We start from the raw sequence: 20733 nt of genomic DNA on the forward strand, positions 1-20733 counted from the left end.
GGGCGCTGGATCCACTGGAACTGGAGTTACAGATGGTTGTGAGCTGCCACCTGGGTGCTGGGGCTGGTTCTGGGTCCTCTGCAAGAGCGCCGAGTACTGGCTAACGGCAGCCATCTCTCCACCCCTGAAGTTCTATGTTCTGTTCAAAGTGGGAAGTTTCTCCTGTAATCGCGTTCCTGAGGTTCGAGATCTGAGATAGCCGGGGCTGTTTTGGTTCAACAGAGTTAACATTTTAAAAAATGACATTTTACTTATTTTATGTGTGTGTGCACATCAGTGTGGCGGTCTGAGGACATTGTTTGAGGTGGTTCTTTCCTTCCACCAAGCGAGTCCCAGGGATGAAACCCAGGTCACCAGGCTTGGCAGTGAGACACCTTTACCTGCATAGCCATCTTCTGGGCCCTCAACAAATTTTTAAATGAACATACAATAAAGTACACACACACACACACACACACACACACACACACACAACCTCCTAGGTCAAAGTATGGACCATTTATCCCAACCCAAAATGTTTCCTCGTGCCCATTTATAGCTAACCTCTCCCTTTATGCTCAGGTCTCTGCCATATAGATTAGGGTTGCTTGTTTTTGAATCTCATTTGAAGAGAATCATGAAAGACATGGTGTCTTCATTCTTGGCTTCTTTTTCTTCATATATTTTTGACATCCATATATGTTTTATACAGATATAGTATTTCAGCATCTTTTATTATTGAATAATATAAACTATAAACATACAATGTCTTAGTTAGGGTGAAGAGACACCATGACCAGGGCAACTCTTATAAAGGAAAGCATTTAATTGGGGCTGGTTTACAGTTCAGAGGTTTAGTCCATTATCAGCATGACGTGAAGTATGGCAGCACACAGGCAGACCTGGTGCTGGAGAGGAGCTGAGAGAGAGTTCTACATCTTGATCCACAGGCAACAGGAAGAGACTGTGACTCTGGGCCTGGCTTGAGCAGCTTGAAACCTCAAATCTCCCTCCTTCACTCCGTGACACACTTTCTCCAAAAAGGCTACACTTAACTCTAAGACCACATCCAAGAATTCCACTCCCTGTGAGCTTATGTGGGTCATTTTCATTCAAACCACCACAGACAACAATTTGTTAATTCATCTTCTGTTGATAGATATTTGATTGTTTCTAGTGTTTGATCATGGACATTCATTTATTATCTATATCTATATCTATATATATCTTCTTTTAGATATATACACTCATGCCTCTTAGATATATATGCAGGCCTAGCATTTCAGGGTAATAAGGTGGGTGTTTAGTTTTGACACATGCCTCTAAATGTTTCCAAAGATGTTGGAGCAATTCACCCTCACACTGACAGTACCCCAGAGTCCCACTTACCCTGCTTCTCATTGACACTTGGTACAGTCAGTCAACTTTTTAAATTTTAGACATTCTGCTGTGCATATTAATACTTCCTCATGGTTATCATTTGTATTTGCCTTATGAGTAAGGCTTTGGAGTTGTTTTTTTTTTTTTCTTATGTTTACTGGTCACTCAGATATCGTCTTTCCTGAAGTGGATTTGTTTCTGGCTTTTAATCTATGTTAAACCACATTCATTTGTTTATTCCTGTATTTCTTCTGTGTGGGGAGAGGGAACGCATGCCACAGCACATGTGTGGAGGTCAGAGGATAACTTTCAGGAGTCCGTTCTCACCTTCCACCTCGTGTGTCCCAGGCATCCAACTCTGGTCCTCAGCCTGTACTCACTGGGCCATCTCACTGGCCCTCGGGATCTGTAATTCAGCAAGATTGTGAGCTTTTTAAAATCTTTTAGATGAGGTCTTACATATCTTAGGCTGACCTCAACTTGCTTATGTGGCTGATGACAACCTTGAACTTTTGATCCCCCTTTCCTGCGCCTCCAAATGCTTGGGCTAGAGGCTGTGCCGCAACACCCAGTTTATGGGGTGCTGGAGATGGAGCCACAGCCTCGTGGGGGCTGGGCAAGCGCTCTGCCCCAGTGAGTAAGCATCTTTTCATATTTGGAAATGTGTTAGAGGCAGATAACAGATAATTCCTTCTCTTCTGTAACTTAGTCACTTATGTTACATTAGCAGAATTCCTATTTCATTTAGTTGTTATATAATGACAATATATAACAAAACAAAATCAAGTTGTTTAAAAAGCCAGTGTTTTTTTTAATCATATCATAACTTGTAACATAATTCATACCTCACAACTTTTTTTTATTAGATAGAGTCTTCCTGTGTATCCCTGGATGGCCTGGAACTCTCGATGTAGGCTAGATTGTTTCGAACTTACAGAGATCACCTGTCTTTGCTTTCTGAGTGCTGGAATTACAGGCATCCACCTCCATATCCAGCTTATATTTCATGTATTTGTACAGGAAAAGTTTGAGCATGCAGGAACCTTACAAAGAATCCTGGTGGAGCCCAATAGGCTAAAGGTATGGTCACCATTTCCTGTACAAATATTTAATGTAAAGTGTTAAAGGGAGCATTGTCTCAAAGACAGTGGAAGTTTTTGTTAAGTTTTTTTTTTTTTTTTTTGACTAGCTCTTACTCTATCTCCCAGGCTGACCTTGAACTGGCAATGTAGTTATTCTGACTCTACCTCCCAAATGCTAGGGTTACAGGTATGTGCCACTGTGCCTGGCTCTTACACTTTAAATTATGCTGTTACAACAAGACCTGGTCTTTTACGGTTATAAAACAAAAGTCTCAGTTTGAATACAGTGGGCTCCGTCATTTAAGCATGAACATTTTCCTTTAAGTAGCATTGACATGAAACGCCTGTTTTTCCATCTTTTTCATATACACTCTTTGGTGGTGTGTGACTCCCAAGAAAATTAGTAAGAACTATAGTAACATAGAAATACACACAAGCACATGCATTACAACTTTAGGGTAACTAACCTCTCAAGGAAAGCTGGACTAGACATTGGGTTTGTTGTTTTAGTGGTAATTGTCAGCAATTCTTCTGTGGCCCATAGTGTGTAGCTTCCTCATTAGACACTTAATCTAGGGTAAAATTGAACACTGTATATAAAAGGGCAGGGTAGGAAGAACAGCTACAGAGGCTGTATTTGATCTGTTTTTCTTAAACAAGAAGACTTGGTATTTCTTATCCTTTTACCTTAGTCCTGGGAATCAGGGAAGAAGAATTTCATGAGCAGAAGAATCACTCTAGCTTTAAGGCGCGCTCTTTTCCTTTTTCCTTCTGTGTTTATCTGCAATTATGCAGTTAATCAATGGGGGTGTTTGAAATAAATAGAACCTGAAAATCTCTGCTCACTGTTGCCTTCAGAAATTGTAATCCACGTAGGGAGCATTGAAAAGCATGAATTAAGGCCCCCAAAACAATATGAAAAAAAATGGTTTTATATTGCTAGGTGGTGGTGGCACATGCCTTTAATCCCAGCACTTGGGGCAGAGGCAGGTGAATCTCTGAGTTTGAGGCCAGCTTGGACAACATAGTGAGTTCCAGGACAGCCAGAGTTTCACAAGGAAACCCTGTCTTGAAAACAAAAACAAACAAACAAACAACAACAAAAAGGTTTTATAAGAAAACACTCACTGATCTGGGCAGTGGTGGTGCATGCCTTTCATCCCAGCACTCAGGAGGCAGAGGCGGGTGTATCTCTGTGAGTTCCAGGCCAGCCTGGTCTACAGAGCAAGTTCCAGGACAGGTACCAAAGTTACACAGTGAAACCCTGTCTTGAAAAACCAAACCAAACCAAAAAACAAAAACAAAAGCAAAAAAAACCACTTAACTGTGGTCAGGGACTGAGGGGTGGCATCTCAGTAATGACTTAGCCTGCATGTCCCCCCAAACTGAACCAGGACCTTAAGTGGGCATTTCAGGAACTCTGCTTAGATGTGTTTAAGGAAGAACACTAAAACAGACAACTATGAAAACCTCCCTATTGTTGGAAAGGTCTAAGCAGAGACTGTAGCATAGGAGAATGCTCAAGGACATGCAAGCATCAGGTGACGGGGTGGGGGGGGAGGGGGATGGGACGGACGGACGGACGGACGGATGGACTGATGAGCTACTGAAGACAGAGGTCCTGTTCTGACCTCCTCATGTTTTTGGCTTTGGGGGCCACTTGTCATCTTACGGTGACATTCCAGGAATGCCGGAGGATGATGATAAGGAGAGCTGGCAGAGGGCTTTCCAGAAATGGTAGCTGCCAACTCCTCTGCACAATTACAGTCCTAAGGATGGGTTTAATTTCCGCAGATTTATCTAAAAAGCACAAGTGGACATTTTAGAGAAGAGAAAGTCATATTTTGAAAAGAGGCTTGGTGATGGCGGGTGTTGGTTTACGCGTGTGAGGATGGAAGAAACCCGGCACGGAGACGGCCTTCGGGCACCGTGGAGTGCGGCTGGTGGCCACAGGGCCCTGCCCAGGTTCCCCTAGGTTTGCCTTTGTTCTCTCCTGTAGCAACCACATCTTCCGCCAAGTGAACCAGTGGGTGGAGACCCACTCTCTGAAAAGGAGGATTCTGTTGGCAAGTGGTCTTTTTGTTTGAATTTTTATTTATTTTTATTTCATGTGCACTGGTGTTTTGCCCGGATGTGTGTCTGTGTGAGCGTGTCAGATCCCCTGAAACTGGAGTTACAGAAAGTTGTGAGCTGCCATGTGGATGTGGGACTCGAACCCAGGTCCTCCGGAAGAGCAACCGGTGCTCTTAACCGCTGAGCTATCTCTCCAGCCCTCCCAAGCGTTCTTAATTGAGTGATAATTATTTAATACTATCAGACATAGAGTGCGTTTATAACCAGCTGAGTAAACTATGCTCATAAATCTTGTTTTTGTTTGTTTTGGGTTTTTGGTTTTGGCTATAGTAATTTAGGGCAAAGAGTTGCATGCTCAGATGTGAGTTTTGACATCCCAGCAGACTCCTGTCATTTCTAGGTTTAAATTTTATTTGTAATCTTTCGCCTTCATTTTGTAGCACAGAAAATACAGAAAATATGGCATCTTAAAAATTCTTTTTTTTTTTTTCAAGACAGGGTGTCTCTGTGTAGTTTTGGTACCTGTCCTGGATCTCACTCTGTAGACCAGGCTCGTCTCGAACTCACAGAGATCTGCCTGGCTCTGCCTCCCAAGTGTTGGGATTAAAGGTGTGTGCCACCACCGCCTGGCTTAAAAATTCTTAAAACATGAAAAATTTTGCCTGTCATCTTTGGCAGTGAAAAGATAATCAAAAGGGATAATAAATTAAAATTAAAATTGTCATCTTTTGATTGGTCTGTAGCTCAGCAGTGGAGTATCTGCCTAGTATGTGTGAGATACTGGGTTCAAACCCCAGTACTGCAAAATTGAAATAAAATGGGAAAAATGCTATGTCTGTCTTCAATACTCATAGAAAAAAAAAAAAAACCTTGAAATTGCTGATGTGGCCATGAATCACTAACAAGCGTAAACTGCTGTGGAACACAACAAAAGAAACATCCTTTAGTGCTCCTACCTAGTGTATCTATCAACTGCCTCCGTCAAGACTTGTACTGACTTTTACAAGACTTGCCATTTAAGAGGCAAAATGTTAAGAGAAAATAATGATCAGGACTGGAGAGGTGGCTCAGTGGCCAAGAGTTCGTATTGCTCTGTCAGGGGACCAGAGTTTGGTTCCCAACATCCACAAAGAATGGCTCAAGCCTCCTATGACTCCAACTCAAGGGGATTCGACACCCCATTCTGGATTCTTCGGGCACCTATGCTTGCTTGCACCTGGGCTCATGTGCTTACACTTGCATGCACACACACACACACACACACACACACACACATCACACATCACACACATCACCCATACTCTCCTTTCGTCTCTCCACAATAAAATCTACTTCTCTGAATATAGAGACCCTTTCTGGTTAGCCTTCTGGGACATTCTGTCCAAACATTTTAAAACAGTATTGACTGCCTACACATTTAGAATACCCTGGTCGATCCCACCAAATGGAAACTTTTCATGGGGCTTTATTTTCACTAAAATGTAGAGAAATTATAAAATGATTAGTTAAAAACTATGAAGTTTTTGCTGAATTTAGAAATACCTGAAAACTTTCTGATCTTCACTTGGAAATTCCTTTATCACCTACTGTATTTTAATGTACAATGTGGTCTTTTGAAACCTTTAAATGTATGGAGGGAATGTACTTCATTGTATTTTGTCTTGATGTGTCAAGTATTGTCTTTGTATTTATTTGTTTATTATTTTTGTGTGCATGTATTTGCATAAGTCAGGAGACAGCTTGCAGGAAGAGTTAATGTTCTCTCCTACCATATGGGTTCCAGGGATCCAACTTGGTCATCAGGCTTGGGAACAAGTACCTTTACCTTCTGAGCCATCTTACTGCCCGGGAAAAACATCCGTGTGGCCCGGTTTAGGCGTTCCCATGTCTCTTTGAGGTTCCTGACGCTACAGCAGCTGAAAATCTCCCCTTTCTCTTTGATGCTGTACTCAGTTACCTGCGGGGCTGTTTCCAGTGCACACGGGGTGTCTGAAAAAGGGTTGAAACCAGTTTAAATGTCATCCTCAGAGAGTTTAAAAGGTTTGAGGACCAGGACTCTTTGCCTTTAGACCACCAAACCCAAAGCAACCTGGCTGTATGGAACTCAAAGGTGTTGCCACAAGACGGTTGCTCGGTTGCTCGCTAAGCCTTTGAACTGGGTTTTCCTCCTTTGTTCCCTTTGAGAATCCTCCCAGCGCACCGTTGAAAGTTTCACAGCTAGCTTTTTTTTTTTTTAACAATTAAAGAGAAAAACACCATCAAACTCACAGAAAAGTTGCAGTATAGTGCAAAAAAAAAAAAAAAAAACACAAACTTTTTTTTTTTTTTTCCGGAAAATTTGAGCACAAGTTGCTGACTCGATCCCTATCACTCTGAACACTTTAAAGTTTATGCCCTATCTCCGGCATAACCACAATACAGCCATCGAAACCAGGAAATGTGAGCATTGATAAATTACTACCAATTTATCCTCTGCCCCATCGGTCCTTCTGAGTGTGTCTGTAACACTCTTTCCCACAAGAGGGTTCACTCCAGAGCACACAGCGCCCCTGTCACGTCTCTTCCCCCCAGGAAGAGTCCCTCAAGCGGTCAAGACTTTGACACTTCGAGGATCAGGAGCCAGCTACTTTGTAAATTCTCCCTCGAGTCAGGTTGATTCACTCACGGCATGATTCACGGTCTGTGATTTGCCGGGGGTATCCCAAAGGTCAGGCTGTGTTCTGTCCCTTAGGAGGGTGCACACGTAGACGACGGTGGCGTGTGGTTCAGCTTACTCCTTCCTGTCAGCCAGGCTTCGCTGCTGCTTATCTATCCTTTCATCTTCAGAATTCACAAGTGCTGAAAAGAAGAACTTTGGGGTCTGGAGAGGGCTCGGCAGTTAAGAGCACTTTGCTGCTCTTCCAGAGGTCCTGAGTTCAGTTCCCAGCACACGTCAGGTAGCTCACAACCACCTGTAACTCCAGCTCTGAGGGGTCAGACACCCTCTTCTGGCCCCCTCTGGTACCCCCCCCCCCACACACACACAGGGAGTCCTCGGACACAGACACATACACATGAATTAAACTAACTCCTAAGTACTTTGAAACTGTGTAAGTAGTCCATTTATCATAAGATTTACTTTCTTAACTTTTTAAAAGACGTGTTTATGTTATTTTACGTGTATGCATGTTTTGCCTGCATGTATATATGTGTACAGCCTGTGTGCCTGGTCCTCAAGGAGATCAGAAGGAGACATTGGACCTAAGTGAACTAGAGTTACAGATGGGTTGTGAGCCACCAGGTGGGTGCTTGGAACTGGAATCAGGTCCTCGGCAAGAGCAACAAGTGCCCTCAACCCCGAACCATCTCTCCAACCCCTTCGTCAGACTTTCAACAGGTTATAACCAATACTGTTTACCTCAGTGCTTAGTGATCCCCATTTTACTAGGAGACACTCTTTAATGACGACTTCTGTGTCTGAAAATAGTCTCTTCATTGCTTTCTGGCATCAAAAACTGTTCCCAACTCACCTTGTTTTTTCCACAGTCTCAGTCATTTTCCCAAGGAGCCTGGTTCCTTCAAGAGGAGAACGATATTTAGAAGCTTCTGTCTGGGGGCTGGGATCCATTTGTGCTTCTGTTCCCAGATGATATTGGCCAAGAGGGCTGTACTTTGTTATGGGTACTCATGTACATACAGTTATGCGTCTTTTGTATCTCTTTAGATACAGCAGAAGCCAGGGGTCCATGCCCATCTATGCCTTCAGTTCCAACACAGCTGGTTTAGATATTCAGTATTAATGCATCCCTTTTGAGGACAGCCCTAGGTCCCTGTGTGAGGCAAGTGGTTTATTCCAGACACGGATGCTCTCTGTTAAATATTCAGGCCTATTTAAAGGGTTTTAAAGGTTCAAGAGAAATAGGGCTTTTTGTTTGTTTGTTTGTTTTTCCATATTGGTCACCAAATCAAAGGCTATCTTGCTGTATTTAACTAAAAGATGTTCATTCTATATGATAGTTGCTCATGACACCTTTGAAGTAGCTCTGTGTTTCCCCCCTGCTGAGAGTTTTCAATGTGCAGGTGAAAGTTTCACAGCTGTCTGAGAATGACCTTGAACTCTTGATTCCGCCCCCCCCCCAAGTGCTTGGATTTTGATACCTCATGCCAAACTGCCAATTTTTAAGCTTTCAAATTCATGTGTTTCTTATGCCTTAAGTTTTGTTGCCAGCATCTAATGGCTGATAGATTGAACTTTCTCAATTATGATAGAATGTAAATAAAGTGATTGTATTTTTTCAAACCCAAAACTGGATCATAACCTGATTGCTGTCTATGCTATGAAATATGAAGTCAGTATTGCCCTGAACAGTTTTGTGGAAATTATTACCATGAAAGTAAGGGCAGGTTCATGTTTTCCAGCTACAGAGGAGCTAGGGAACCATTATAACCAGAGAAAACAAGTTACAGATTCTGGACAAAATGTAATTTAAAAAACCTACCACCTTGCCAGGCAGTGGTGGCACATGCCTTTAGTCCCAGCATTCAGGAGGCAGAGGCAGGTGGACCTCTATGAGTTCGAAGCCAGCCTGGTCTACAGAGTGAGTTCCAGGACAACCAGGGCTACACAGAGAAACCCTGTCTCAAAAAACCAAAACCAAAACCAAACCAAACCAAACCAAAACCCAAACCTACCACCTGAAAGGCATTAGAAACAGCCTGTTTTATGGTTTTGTTTGTTTATTTCTTGTTGTTTTGCCTTAAAAGCAGGCTCCATTTTAAACCTCAGAATTACTAAAGTTTGAATACAAAATCTACAGTCTTACTTAGTTAAAACAAAACAAACAAACAAACAAACAGACCATAAGCAATAGAAATAATGGTGGGAATCCTGGGATGGAAGAAGCCATAAGGGAAGTATGAATTCTCTGGTTGATTCTTGAGTAAATGTGTGTGTGTGTGTGTGTGTGTGTGTGTGTGTGCGTGTGTGTGTGTGTATGCATGTGTGTTTACATTCAACCCAATCTGAAATTTAAATATGAAATTTGTGTTTCTTCAGCGTGACCAAATCATTCAGATATCCTTGGAATTATAAAATGTCTATGGTACCTTTGGTCACTCTAGCTGCTGCTCATCACAGGTCAGGCAGAATGTGAACTTTAACCCAAATAAATTAACTACATGTTTTATAAAGTGAAAACCAACCACAATTAACGCTCCCCTCAATTCCTATATCATGCCTAAAATACAATCCAAAAGGGTTGGGGTCATACAAAGGAGGAAGAAAATGTGATACTTCCTTCAGAGAAATTAAAACCAGTGATGATTGGCTCCAAATGATGTAGGTATTGAGACTAAAGCAAGGATCTAGCACAGCTGAAAATATGCTCAAAGATGTAAAGGAAAATACGCACACAGTGAGTTAACAAGTGGGAAGTGTGAGCAAAGAAACTGTAACAGACATGAAAATTCTAGAATTTAAAATTTCAATATCTAAAACTCAAGGAAGTCTTTGGATGGATTCAACAACAAATTAAGATGAGAGAAGTGTGGGTAAATAGGATAAGATGGCGCATGCCTGAAATCCCAGCACTGAGAAGGTAGAGGCAGGAGGATGGTGAATTCAAGGCTAGCCTAAACTACATAGCAAGTTTCAGGCCAACCTGGGCTACACAGTCACAGCCTGCAATATAAATATTACACACACACACACACACACACACACACACACACACACACACACACACACACACACCACTGTGAATGTTAGAGGTAAAAACACTAGGATGAGAAAGGCCAGTCTCAGGGAGGTGTGGGAAACAGGAAAATGTCTAACCCTCATGGAACTGAAGTCACCGAAGAAGAACAGAAGGAGCAGAAAAGGCAGATGGAGAACTAACTGCCAGCTGAGAAGGTTTCATGTTTGTTGAAGCCCTAACTTCATAGAAGAGTTCAAGTAGGAAAATGCAAATGAAATCACATCTAGTCCTGTTGTGGCCAACTGCTGAAAACCAAAGAGGGAACAGCCGAGAAAACTCTGAAAACGGGAACCCATGACAAATGGAGCAAGAAGACACTGCTGACTTCTCATCAGAAACCGGAGAATCTAGAATTCAGTGCAGCATTTAAGGGGACAGAGGAAAACAAAAACGGTCAACCTAAGATTCTTTTGCTTTTGTTTTAGGTCTAGGCTGCCCTGGATCTCACTATAGAGCCCAAGATTCAAACTCATAGCAATCCTCCTGCATTGTCCTCCCAAGTCCTGAGATAACAGGTGTGGGCCGCTATGCCTGGCTCAGTCCAGAAATATATATTTGAGACAGGGTCTCACAACATTGGCTTGGCTGGCCTGGAACTCATTATAGAGGCCAGCATGGATTCAGAGATTTTCATGTCGCTGCCTCCCAAGTGCTGGGATTAAAGGCGGCATGCCCGGAATCAGAATTTTGTGTCTAATAAGATTTCATTTTAAAATGTTTTAATTGTTTTTTTATGTGTATGGATGTTTGTCTACATGTATGCATCATGTGTATACCCAGTATCTAGGGAGACCAGGAGAGGTTGTTGAATGTCCTAGAACTAGAATTACAGATGGTTGTGAGCTGCCATGTGGGAGCTGGGAATTGAACTCAGGTCCTCTGGAAGAGCAGCTGGTGCTCTTAGTCACTGAGCCATCTTTCCAACTTCCTAATAAAAAAATCTTATAAGCTTGAAAGAAAAATAAAGACATATCCAAATAAATGAAAGTTCAGAGAAATTGTCCCCCTATAGTTGCAAGATTATAAATGTCAGCTAAAGTTCTCTAGGCTTTAGGTAAATGGCATTAGACAAGAACTAGACATCCATGAAAAAAGGAAAAGCATCAGAAATGCTATCTGAGTAAAACCAAAGTAAAATTTCCTCTTAACTTCTGTAAAATAAAATGTGACCATCTGCCGTAAAAATTAATAATTGTCTCGTGAACTTTGTGGTATATTTAGACATGACACATGATAACTGGAGGGTAAAGGTTGCAGAGTGAAAAATGGTTCGGATGGCTGCAAGCCGCTGTGAGCTGGTGTAACCGTAATGGAGCAGACAGTGGAAAACGGAAGGTGTGTAGTGCAGCCTCCAGGACAGGCAGGAACAGACAGGTGCATGATAGGACTTGGGCCATTTGAAAGTCTTCTTTCAGCCTCTGGACAGCTAGGCAGACAGAAGTCAACGCACAGAAGAGGCCAATGACACCCAGTTACTTTGATCTCATTGACATTCACCAGCCAGTACACCAGCCACTGCGGAACATACGTTTTCTAACTACAAAGAGCACGGTCTCCCCCAGAAAACAAAAGCGTCCTAATGACTTTAAAAGCACTGAAATTGGAGGTGCTTAATCCCAGCACCTGGGAGGCAGAGGCAAGCAGATTTCTGTGAGTTCAAGGCCAGCCTGGCACTTACCATGTAACTCCAGGCCAGCCAGTGTTATACAGTGAGACCCTGTCTCAAAACCAAAAGCAAAACCCATCCTGAAATAAATAAATAAATAAATAAATAAATAAATAAATAAATAAAAACATAGACTTTTTTTTTAAAACTGTAGTGGAGTAGAATTAGAAATCAGGCTGGAGAGATGGCTCAGTGGTTAAGAGGACTGACTGCTCTCCCAGAGGATCTGGGTTCAATTCCCAGCACCCACATGGCAGCTTACATCTGTCTGTAACTCCTGTTCCAGGGGACTGGACACCCATGGCAAAATACCAATGCACATAAAATAAAAATTTAAAATTAAAAAAAAATTAAAAAAAATAGAAATCTTTTTACTTTTTGTTTTGCATTTCACCTTTACAAAGAAAGAATTGAACCCTGGACCATGCACATGCTGGTCTACCGCTGAGATATATCTCTTGCCCAGAAATCAATAAAAGTAAGAGAACAGAGAACTCGCTAATTCTACTAAATACCTACAAATTAAATGAGCATCAATAAAACAACCTGTGGACTGAAGAAGTCCCAAGATGACTATAACTAGACTATGGTGAGAATAAAACATCAAATTCATAAGATGTAGCAAGTGTTGTCCTCAGGGAGAATGCACAGTGTAAGTGTTCACAACTAGAAAGTGGGCATTAAAAACATTTGCTGCCGTTTCGCCTTAAAGGGTTAAAAAAGGAAGAAATTAAACCCAGAGTCAGCAGAAGAGAGAAGTAATGACGAGCACAGAAGTCAGAAGAGAAAATCAACCAAGTCGAAAGTTGACTATTGGAGGTCTGTCTCTCCAATAAGGGAAAGAGACTGTAGATCACCAAAACGGAGAGGGAGAAAAGACAGAGGTGATGGGAGACCGCAGGAATCTCATCCCGATAAGTTTGACAATTAGAAAGATTAGGCAAAATCTTTGAAAAGTAAAACTGTTCGAAACAAATGAGATAAAAATCTGAGGGGTTGGGGATTTAGTTCAGTGGTAGAGCGCTTGTCTAGCAAGCGCAAGGCCCTGGGTTCGGTCCTCAGCTCTGAAAAAAAAAAAATCTGAATTGGTTTATACCTGTTTAAAAGATGAAGCTGGTAAGTTCAGATCTAGAGTGTTACTTTAGATGTTACTATAAACATTAAAGAGGAAATACCGAGTAACGTGACTCTAAAAAAAAAAAATAAGAAGGAATGCTACAAAATAGCAATAAAGTCTAATGAAAAGCCGGGCAGTGGTGGCGCACGCCTTTAATCCCAGCACTCGGGAGGCAGAGGCAGGCAGATCTCTGTGAGTTCGAGGCCAGCCTGGGCTACCAAGTGAGTCCCAGGAAAGGCGCAAAGCTACAGAGAGAAACCCTGTCTCGAAAAAAACAAACAAATAAAAAATCTAATGAAGAAATTAAAGAGAAAAGCTATAGGCCTGAGCCATCCACAAGCATAAACTCAGAATCCTTAAGGAACTATTTAGTGCGGGTCCTCGAGCCACACCACAGCAGTTACGTCATAACCAGGCAGGGTTTTGTCCCAGGAATGCAAGGAATGTAATCTTAGGAATTTATCTCACTGTGAAATCAATGTAGTTCATCCAAATTGATGGATCAGATACAGGAAAATCATAAAATTTTAACAGGTGCCTTAAAAATATGACAAATATCTATCTGCATCCCAGCGTTTGGTAGTGAGCTGGACACAGGAGTATCACAAGTTCAAGGCTATCCTGGGCTACATAGTGGGTGCCAGGCCAGCTTTGACCCCGTAGTGAGACCCAATCTCAAAACAAACAGAGAAAAAGAGAAGAAAGGCTATCTCTCAGCAAGCCAGGAATGGAAGGGAGGTTCTTGGGCTCACTGGAAAACCAGTGGTGAAAATAATTTATGGTGAAATATGAATCCCTCCTCCCATCAAAGATAGGAACAGGACATAGACACCCTTTGTCATAGCTTCTGCTCAATTGTTCTAGCAATTCTAGTTCATGCAATACAACAGAGAAGAACCTGAAGACCCAAAGGTTAGAAAGGGGGCTGGAGAGATGGTTCGGCGGTTAAGAGCGAGGGCTGTTCTTCCAGAGGACCCAAGTTCAGTTTCCAGCACCTACATGGCAGCTCACAACTGTCTGTAACTCCAGTTCCAGGGGATCCTCTGGGATCCCCACACAGACATACATTCAGACGAGATACCAATGCACATAAAATAAAAATAAATCTCAAAAAATTAAAATAAATTGAAAAATAAATAAATATAAAGGTTGGAAAGGAAGACATAAAATACTTCCAATTTGCCAATGGTGATTAGTTATGTTGAAAACCCTAAGGAATATCCTGAACCACTAAAGTTAAGTTACTGTAGTAAGATTTCAATAAACAGAGTCATTACAAAAACTGGATATGTATTTTAAGATTGTTTTACATTTTACAATTTATTTGTGTGTGTGTGTGTGTGTGTGTGTGTGTGTGTGTGTGTCACAGCCTACATATGGAGGTCAGAAGAAGAATTTCAGAAGCAGATTTTCTCCTTCCAGCATGTGGACTCCAGAGATCAACTTCAGGGACTGACAGCCTACCTACTGAGCCACCTTGTCAATCCCTAATTATATCACTAAAAATAAATGCAGAGAGAGCACACAGGACTTGACCAGATACTTTATACAGAAAAATGTGTAGGTAAATACATGAAAAGACATACTATTGTTAGCTCTTCAGGGAAATAGAAATTCAGATCAGAAATACTAATACACATCTCTTGAGATGGCTCTCATTTAAAATTCTGATGATGGGGCTGGAGAGATGGCTCAGCAGTTAGAGCACTTGCTGTTCTTGTGGGGGAAGAAGCCAGTTTCCATTCTCAGTCCTCACATCTGTTCCAGGGGATCTGATCCATCCTGGCACCAAGCAGGGAAAACACTAACATGAATAAATCTAACAAAAAAAATTTAAATGGTAACTTGTGGGTTGTCTCAGTTAAAAAACAATCCTGATGATATGCTCGATGTGATGCTGCAAGCATGTAATCCAGCGCTGAGGAAACTGAGGCAGGAGACTCCAGTTTGAAACCAGCTTGGACTACATTGTGAGACCCTGTCTCAAAAAGCAAAACCAACCAAAATTCCAACGATATCAAATATGGGCGAGGAGGCAGGGCCGCAAGAAGAATGCATATTTTGCTGGTGGCACAACCACTTTTGAACAAGTTCTGGCAGTTTCTATTAAAACTAAACATATACCTACTCCATGACCCAGTAATTCAACACCTGGATGTTTACTCAAGAGATATAAAAGCATATGGCCACTGAAAGGCTTTTTACAAGGATCATCATACCACAGTCTACTCCTGAGAAAAGCAAACACATCCCAGCTGAGGGACAGTCTCTAAAATACCTGCCTGTCTCTCAAAACCGTCAAGGTCACCCAAACAAACAAAGTCTGAGACACTAACCAACCAGGAAGAGCCTTAGGAGACATGGTAACTAAAGTAATGCAGGCACTGGATGGAGAGGCAGGAACTCTGAATACTTGCTATAATGACTAGATGTCTGTACATGACTTGTAACAGATGTCCCACACTGACAGTAAGATGTTAATTAAGAGAAGAGGTTCAGTTTGAAGTGTGTGGGAGCCCTCTGAACTCACCTTCACAATTTTCCTATCAACTTAAAACTATCTTAAAAGTTAAGTTTATTATTTAAAATGTTTAAAGATCGATTTTATACTCTCTTATGTGTATGAGTGTTTTGCCTGCATATATGTGTTTGCACCACACATGTGCCTATTGCCCTCAGAGTTCAGAAGAGGGCATCATGTTCCCTGGAACTGGAGTTACAGACAGTTGTCAGTTGCCATGTGGGTGCTGGGATCTGAACCCGGGTCCTCTGCAAGGGCCCTGAGTGCTCTTAACTGCTGAGCCATCTCTGCAGCCTCAAGTTTACTCTTTACAAAAAATAGGGTAGTAGTTTCGTTTAAAATAATCAGTACTAGAAATATCTGGGCATGATGGTACACACCTTTAATCCCAGGAGGCAGAAGCAGATGGCTCTCTATGAGTTCAAGGTTAGCCTGGTCTATGTAGTGAGTTCCAAGCCAGCCAAGACTACATAATAAGGCTCAAAAAACAAAACAAAACAAAACAAAAACCCAACAACAACAAAACAGTTTAAAGGTTTCTCAAGAGAGGAGCAGATGAGTGGCTGGGCTCATAGAGTGGGATACTACCTCATTTCAAAAATGAACTATTGAGAGGCACCACTGAATGCATGGGTCCCAAAACATTATGTTAAAAGAAGCCATAGACAAACGCATTTGTATCATATGTCCGTAAGATTTCATTTTCACACAGTTCTAGAATAAGCTAAGCCAGCGACAGTGGAAACGTGTCTGGAGAGTGAGTGAGGACTGACTAGGAAGAGGCTCCTGGGGAAACCCTCCTGGGATGATGGAAACACTGTCTTTGATTCCTCTTTGTCACCCTCCTCCCCTCCCTTCTCCTCCTCCCCTCCCTTCTCCCCCTCCCCCCTCCTCCCTTCTCCCTTCCCATCCCTTCTTCATAGAATCTCCTATGTAGCCCAGGCTGGCCTCTAACCACAGACCTCAGATTCCTGAGTCCTGGGATTTATAGACATGAACACCTACATCTGGATATTGATGGGAATTTGCATTACACAGGGATATGCACTTTTGAAAAGTCATTAAATGACATTTAAAATATACTCAATTCCCTACATATAAATTTTACCTTAGAATCTTACAAAAACATAGAATTTTAGTGTTGTTTATGATGTTATAGGGATGAAATACACTGATACCTCTAACTTTTTTGGAGATTTATCTGAATTGATGAGTGAATAGAGGAACAAATGGAGAATGGTGTGTGATGAAATAAAAACAGTATCCAGTCGTTGCGAGGAGTCTTTCTCTGTCCCGCCAGCTCCCAAATAAAGACATGGAGGCATCTTATTAATTATGAAAGCTCGGCCTTAGCTTAGGCTGGTTTCCACCTAGCTCTTATAACTTAAATTAACCCATGTCTATTAATCTATGCGCTGTCACATGGCTTGTGGCTTTTTCTTCTCCTCCTGCGTGTCCTGCTTCCTCTCCACCTCCTCTAGCGTCCTCTTCCTCTCTCTCTGCCTGGAAGTCCCGCCTAACCTCTTCCTGTCTAGCTATTGGCCATTCAGCTCTTTATTAAACCAACCAGAAGGCGCCTTGGCAAAGACACATCTTCACAGTGTACAAAAAGATTATCCCACAAAACTGTAGAATCCAGCTGGCGATCAATGAGTGCTCACTGTGTGAGCTCATTGTGGTGTCTGCCTACTCTCCCTTCCTTCTCCCTTCCCTCTCTATCCCCACATTTTCTGTTATAAACTTTTTATTTTTAACCATGTATATGTGTGTGTCTATGTGTGGGAATATACAAGTGAGCTCTGATACTCTCAAAGGCCAGAAGAGGGTGTTGAATGCCCTGGAGTTGGAGTTACAGGTAGCCGTGAGCCACCTGATGTGGGTCCTGGGAACTGAACTCAGATCCTCAGCAAGAGGAGTGTGTGCCATTAACCACCGAGCCATTTCTTAGTCTGATTATTAGTTCTGTAACCCTTTCCAGACTAGAACTCACAATATAAGCCAGGCTGAGCTCAAACTCCCAGCATTCCGCTGCATCAGCCTCCTAAGTGCCGAGGTTACCGCAGTGCACTGCAGCCCAGGCTGGCCTTGAACTCACAGAGATCCACCCGGCTCTGCCTCTCCAGTGCTGGGATTAAAGGCTTGCGCCACTGCCGCCTGGCTCTGGGTTCATTTTATATTTGAAAATATTCTGAATAAAATGTTTGGAGGAAATTGGCCATGAGGACATAGATTTATAATCTAGCTACTCAGGACTCTGAGGCAAGAGAATATTGACTTTGGGGCCAGCCTGAGCAACATAACTCTCCCCCTCCACCTCCCTCTCCCCCCCTCCCAGATCCCCTCCTGTCTCCTTCAGAGAGGTCATACAGATTGCATAGATTCTAATGTGGATCACTGGGGTTTGGTTAACCTTTTTTTTTTGGTTTTTCGAGACAGGGTTTCTCTGTGTAGCTTTGCGCCTTTCCTGGAACTCACTTGGTAGCCCAGGCTGGCCTCGAACTCACAGAGATCCACCTGGCTCTGCCTCCTGAGTGCTGGGATTAAAGGTGTGCGCCACCACCGCCCGGCTTGGTTAACCTTTTTCAACGGACTGGTTTTGATAAAAAATACATCATGAGTAGTATAGCTTGGGTGTGAAGAATATTGCTTCATTCTATAGCAGCGATCAGCAAAATTATGGAAAACAGTAAAGGCTATCTAAAATTCTTTCTGTAATAACCCACTTTTAGATTTTCTTTAACTTAACTTTTTGAATAGGGTCTCACCATGTAGCCGTGGCTGGTCTGTAGCCCAGGCTGGCCTCAAACTCACAGAGATCCACCTGCCTCTGCCCTGAGTGCTGGGGTTGAAGGCGGGCGCCACCATGCCCTGCATGACCCACTTTTTCTCATTCTTCTTAGTATAAGTGGGTCTCGGCCGAATGTTCTTAGATGCTGCCTGGATAATTCCTTCCGTTCTCCTTACTGCACCGTTAGGGGGAGCTTGGAGAAAGCTCTGCCCTGAAAGAGGAATTCTGTGGCCAGGCTTTACAGAGTGGCGTCCTCACTCAATTCAGAGCACTCAATCCCATCGAAAGGTGTCCTGCATAGCTAATACCTATACCGCTTTCTTTTTAGATACACAACCAAATACGGAGCTGAAAGGCGCCGAGGAGCAGCCTCTGCCCACAGGTAATGCCAGGTCTTTGCCATAGAAGCACACTTTTAACCGAAAGCGCCAGAGAAAGAGCAGTGCTCTTATTCTGGTTACAGTAAAAATGCAGTGGGAAATGAATACAGTTCCTTTTGCTGATAAAATACCTCCTCCACTAACATCATAAAAACAGTTCCTTTTGCTGATAAAATACCTCCTCCACTAACATCATAAAAATGTGCTGGGGGTAGGAGACAGTTCTGTGAGATTGCTCACAAGGGCCTAAATTTGGACTCCCAACATTGTATAAAAGCTAGGGGTGGCAGCATGTGCCTGTAATGCCAGCACTGAGGGACAGAGATAGGTGGACCCCAGGGAGCTCTAGGCTCAATGAGAGATTCTGTCTCAAAAAGTAAAGTGGAGACAATAAAAGAAGGCCTCCATATGTTTAGGCACACACACACACACACACACACACACACACACACACACACTCTCACACACACACACACACCACACACACACACACACACATCGTATGCATACACATACACCACACACACACACACACACCACACGCATACACACACACCACACACACACACACACACACACACACACACACACTTACACACACACACACACTCACACACGCTTTAGCATTAGAGTCAAACTAGATTCCAACTAATATTGATCGTTGGACTTTTGCTCACTTAATTGAATTTTTTTTTTTAACTAAGTAATTCTGGTAAAGACAATAGCTTGAATTTGAATGGTTTAAGCTTCACTTTAGACCAGTGGCCAGCAACCATTTCTGGAAAGGACCAGAAATTCATCATATAATCCCTTCCCTGGATCCTTTGTTGTTGCTGTTTTTTTTTTTTTTTTTGGTTTTTCGAGACAGGGTTTCTCTGTGTAGCTTTGCGCCTTTCCTGGAGCTCACTTGGTAGCCCAGGCTGGCCTCGAACCCACAGAGATCCGCCTGGCTCTGCCTCCCGAGTGCTGGGATTAAAGGCGTGCGCCACCACGCCCAGCTCTGTTGTTGCTGTTTTTAATAACCCTGGAAAATGTTGAAACCATCCTTCCCCTGGACCTGTACGAAGCAGGCATGATCAGGCCATAGTTTGCTGACCCCTGCTCTAGCTTAGTCAGGAGGGTCTTGATTGAATTCAGGTCAGCATAGACTATATAGTGAGCTTGAAGCTAGCCTGGGAGATCCTGTTTTTAAACCACCAAGAAATGAAATGAATGAACAAAGGAACTTGAGTTCCATTATGTTTTGCATAGAATTACACTTACGATATAAACAGAAAGAGAAAATAAGTTTGGCATACAGAAGTTTCTAGGTTTTCTTTCAGGAAAGCATTTCTCTCAAAATGGGTTACATCCATGTGTTCAGGCTCGGTATCTCTTAATACTACACATTAATACTTGTTGGGCACAAACAGCAATAACATCCTACCAAATATTGTGAGATACACCAATGAAGAAAGAATTTCTGTCTAGATGGGGCCTGAGTTCATTATAGCGCAGGTGAAAGCAATATTCACAAGAATTGTTAACAGCAGAAGGATGCACGAATCTCACTCACAGTTCTAAATTTGAGAGCTTCCGTATCTCCTCCCTTGGGGTGAGCGAAGTGGGTACTGCTTATCAGTACTGGAAGCTGAGCCTGAGCATTAGTAGGGATGCTGGCTATCACTGAAGATGACCTTGACATCGAACTTAAGACATAGTTATATAAATCTCTTCAAGTGGACTGCATCCTTAAAACTCCCTTTGTCTTTCAGAAAGCCCAGAGGCCTTGGGTGACTACAATTTAAGCAAACCTCATGAAATAGAAAATGTGGACAGTACCGAAGCCCCGACCAATGAAGATGAAGATGCAGGAGGTAAATCACGTGATGTGGTTAAAACTTCATGGTTACAGACAGAATTAAGGTTGAGGGTGAAGAGATCGGCTTGCCAGTGGAAACATCTATTTGTGGGTTTGGATTCGCTCATTTAATATATATTTGCATTTAATAGTTTGTTGCAAGATGAAGCCA

At 42.5% G+C, this 20733-nt stretch overlaps 1 protein-coding gene across 4 annotated transcripts in view; it reads left to right on the forward strand.

The window, feature by feature from the left end:
- The window catches only part of Ikzf3 (IKAROS family zinc finger 3), a 99746-nt gene that overhangs the window by 13533 nt on the left and 65480 nt on the right, over positions 1 to 20733 (forward strand). For all 4 annotated transcript variants that reach the window (XM_037200707.1, XM_037200708.1, XM_028889593.2 and 1 more), the window contains exons 2-3: positions 18670 to 18723; positions 20476 to 20577. In XM_037200707.1, the coding sequence (XP_037056602.1) occupies positions 18670 to 18723; positions 20476 to 20577 (156 nt within the window). The remainder of the gene's footprint in view (positions 1 to 18669; positions 18724 to 20475; positions 20578 to 20733) is intronic.

This window comes from Peromyscus leucopus, chromosome 8b (assembly GCF_004664715.2).
Source record: "Peromyscus leucopus breed LL Stock chromosome 8b, UCI_PerLeu_2.1, whole genome shotgun sequence".
NCBI lineage: Eukaryota > Metazoa > Chordata > Mammalia > Rodentia > Cricetidae > Peromyscus > Peromyscus leucopus.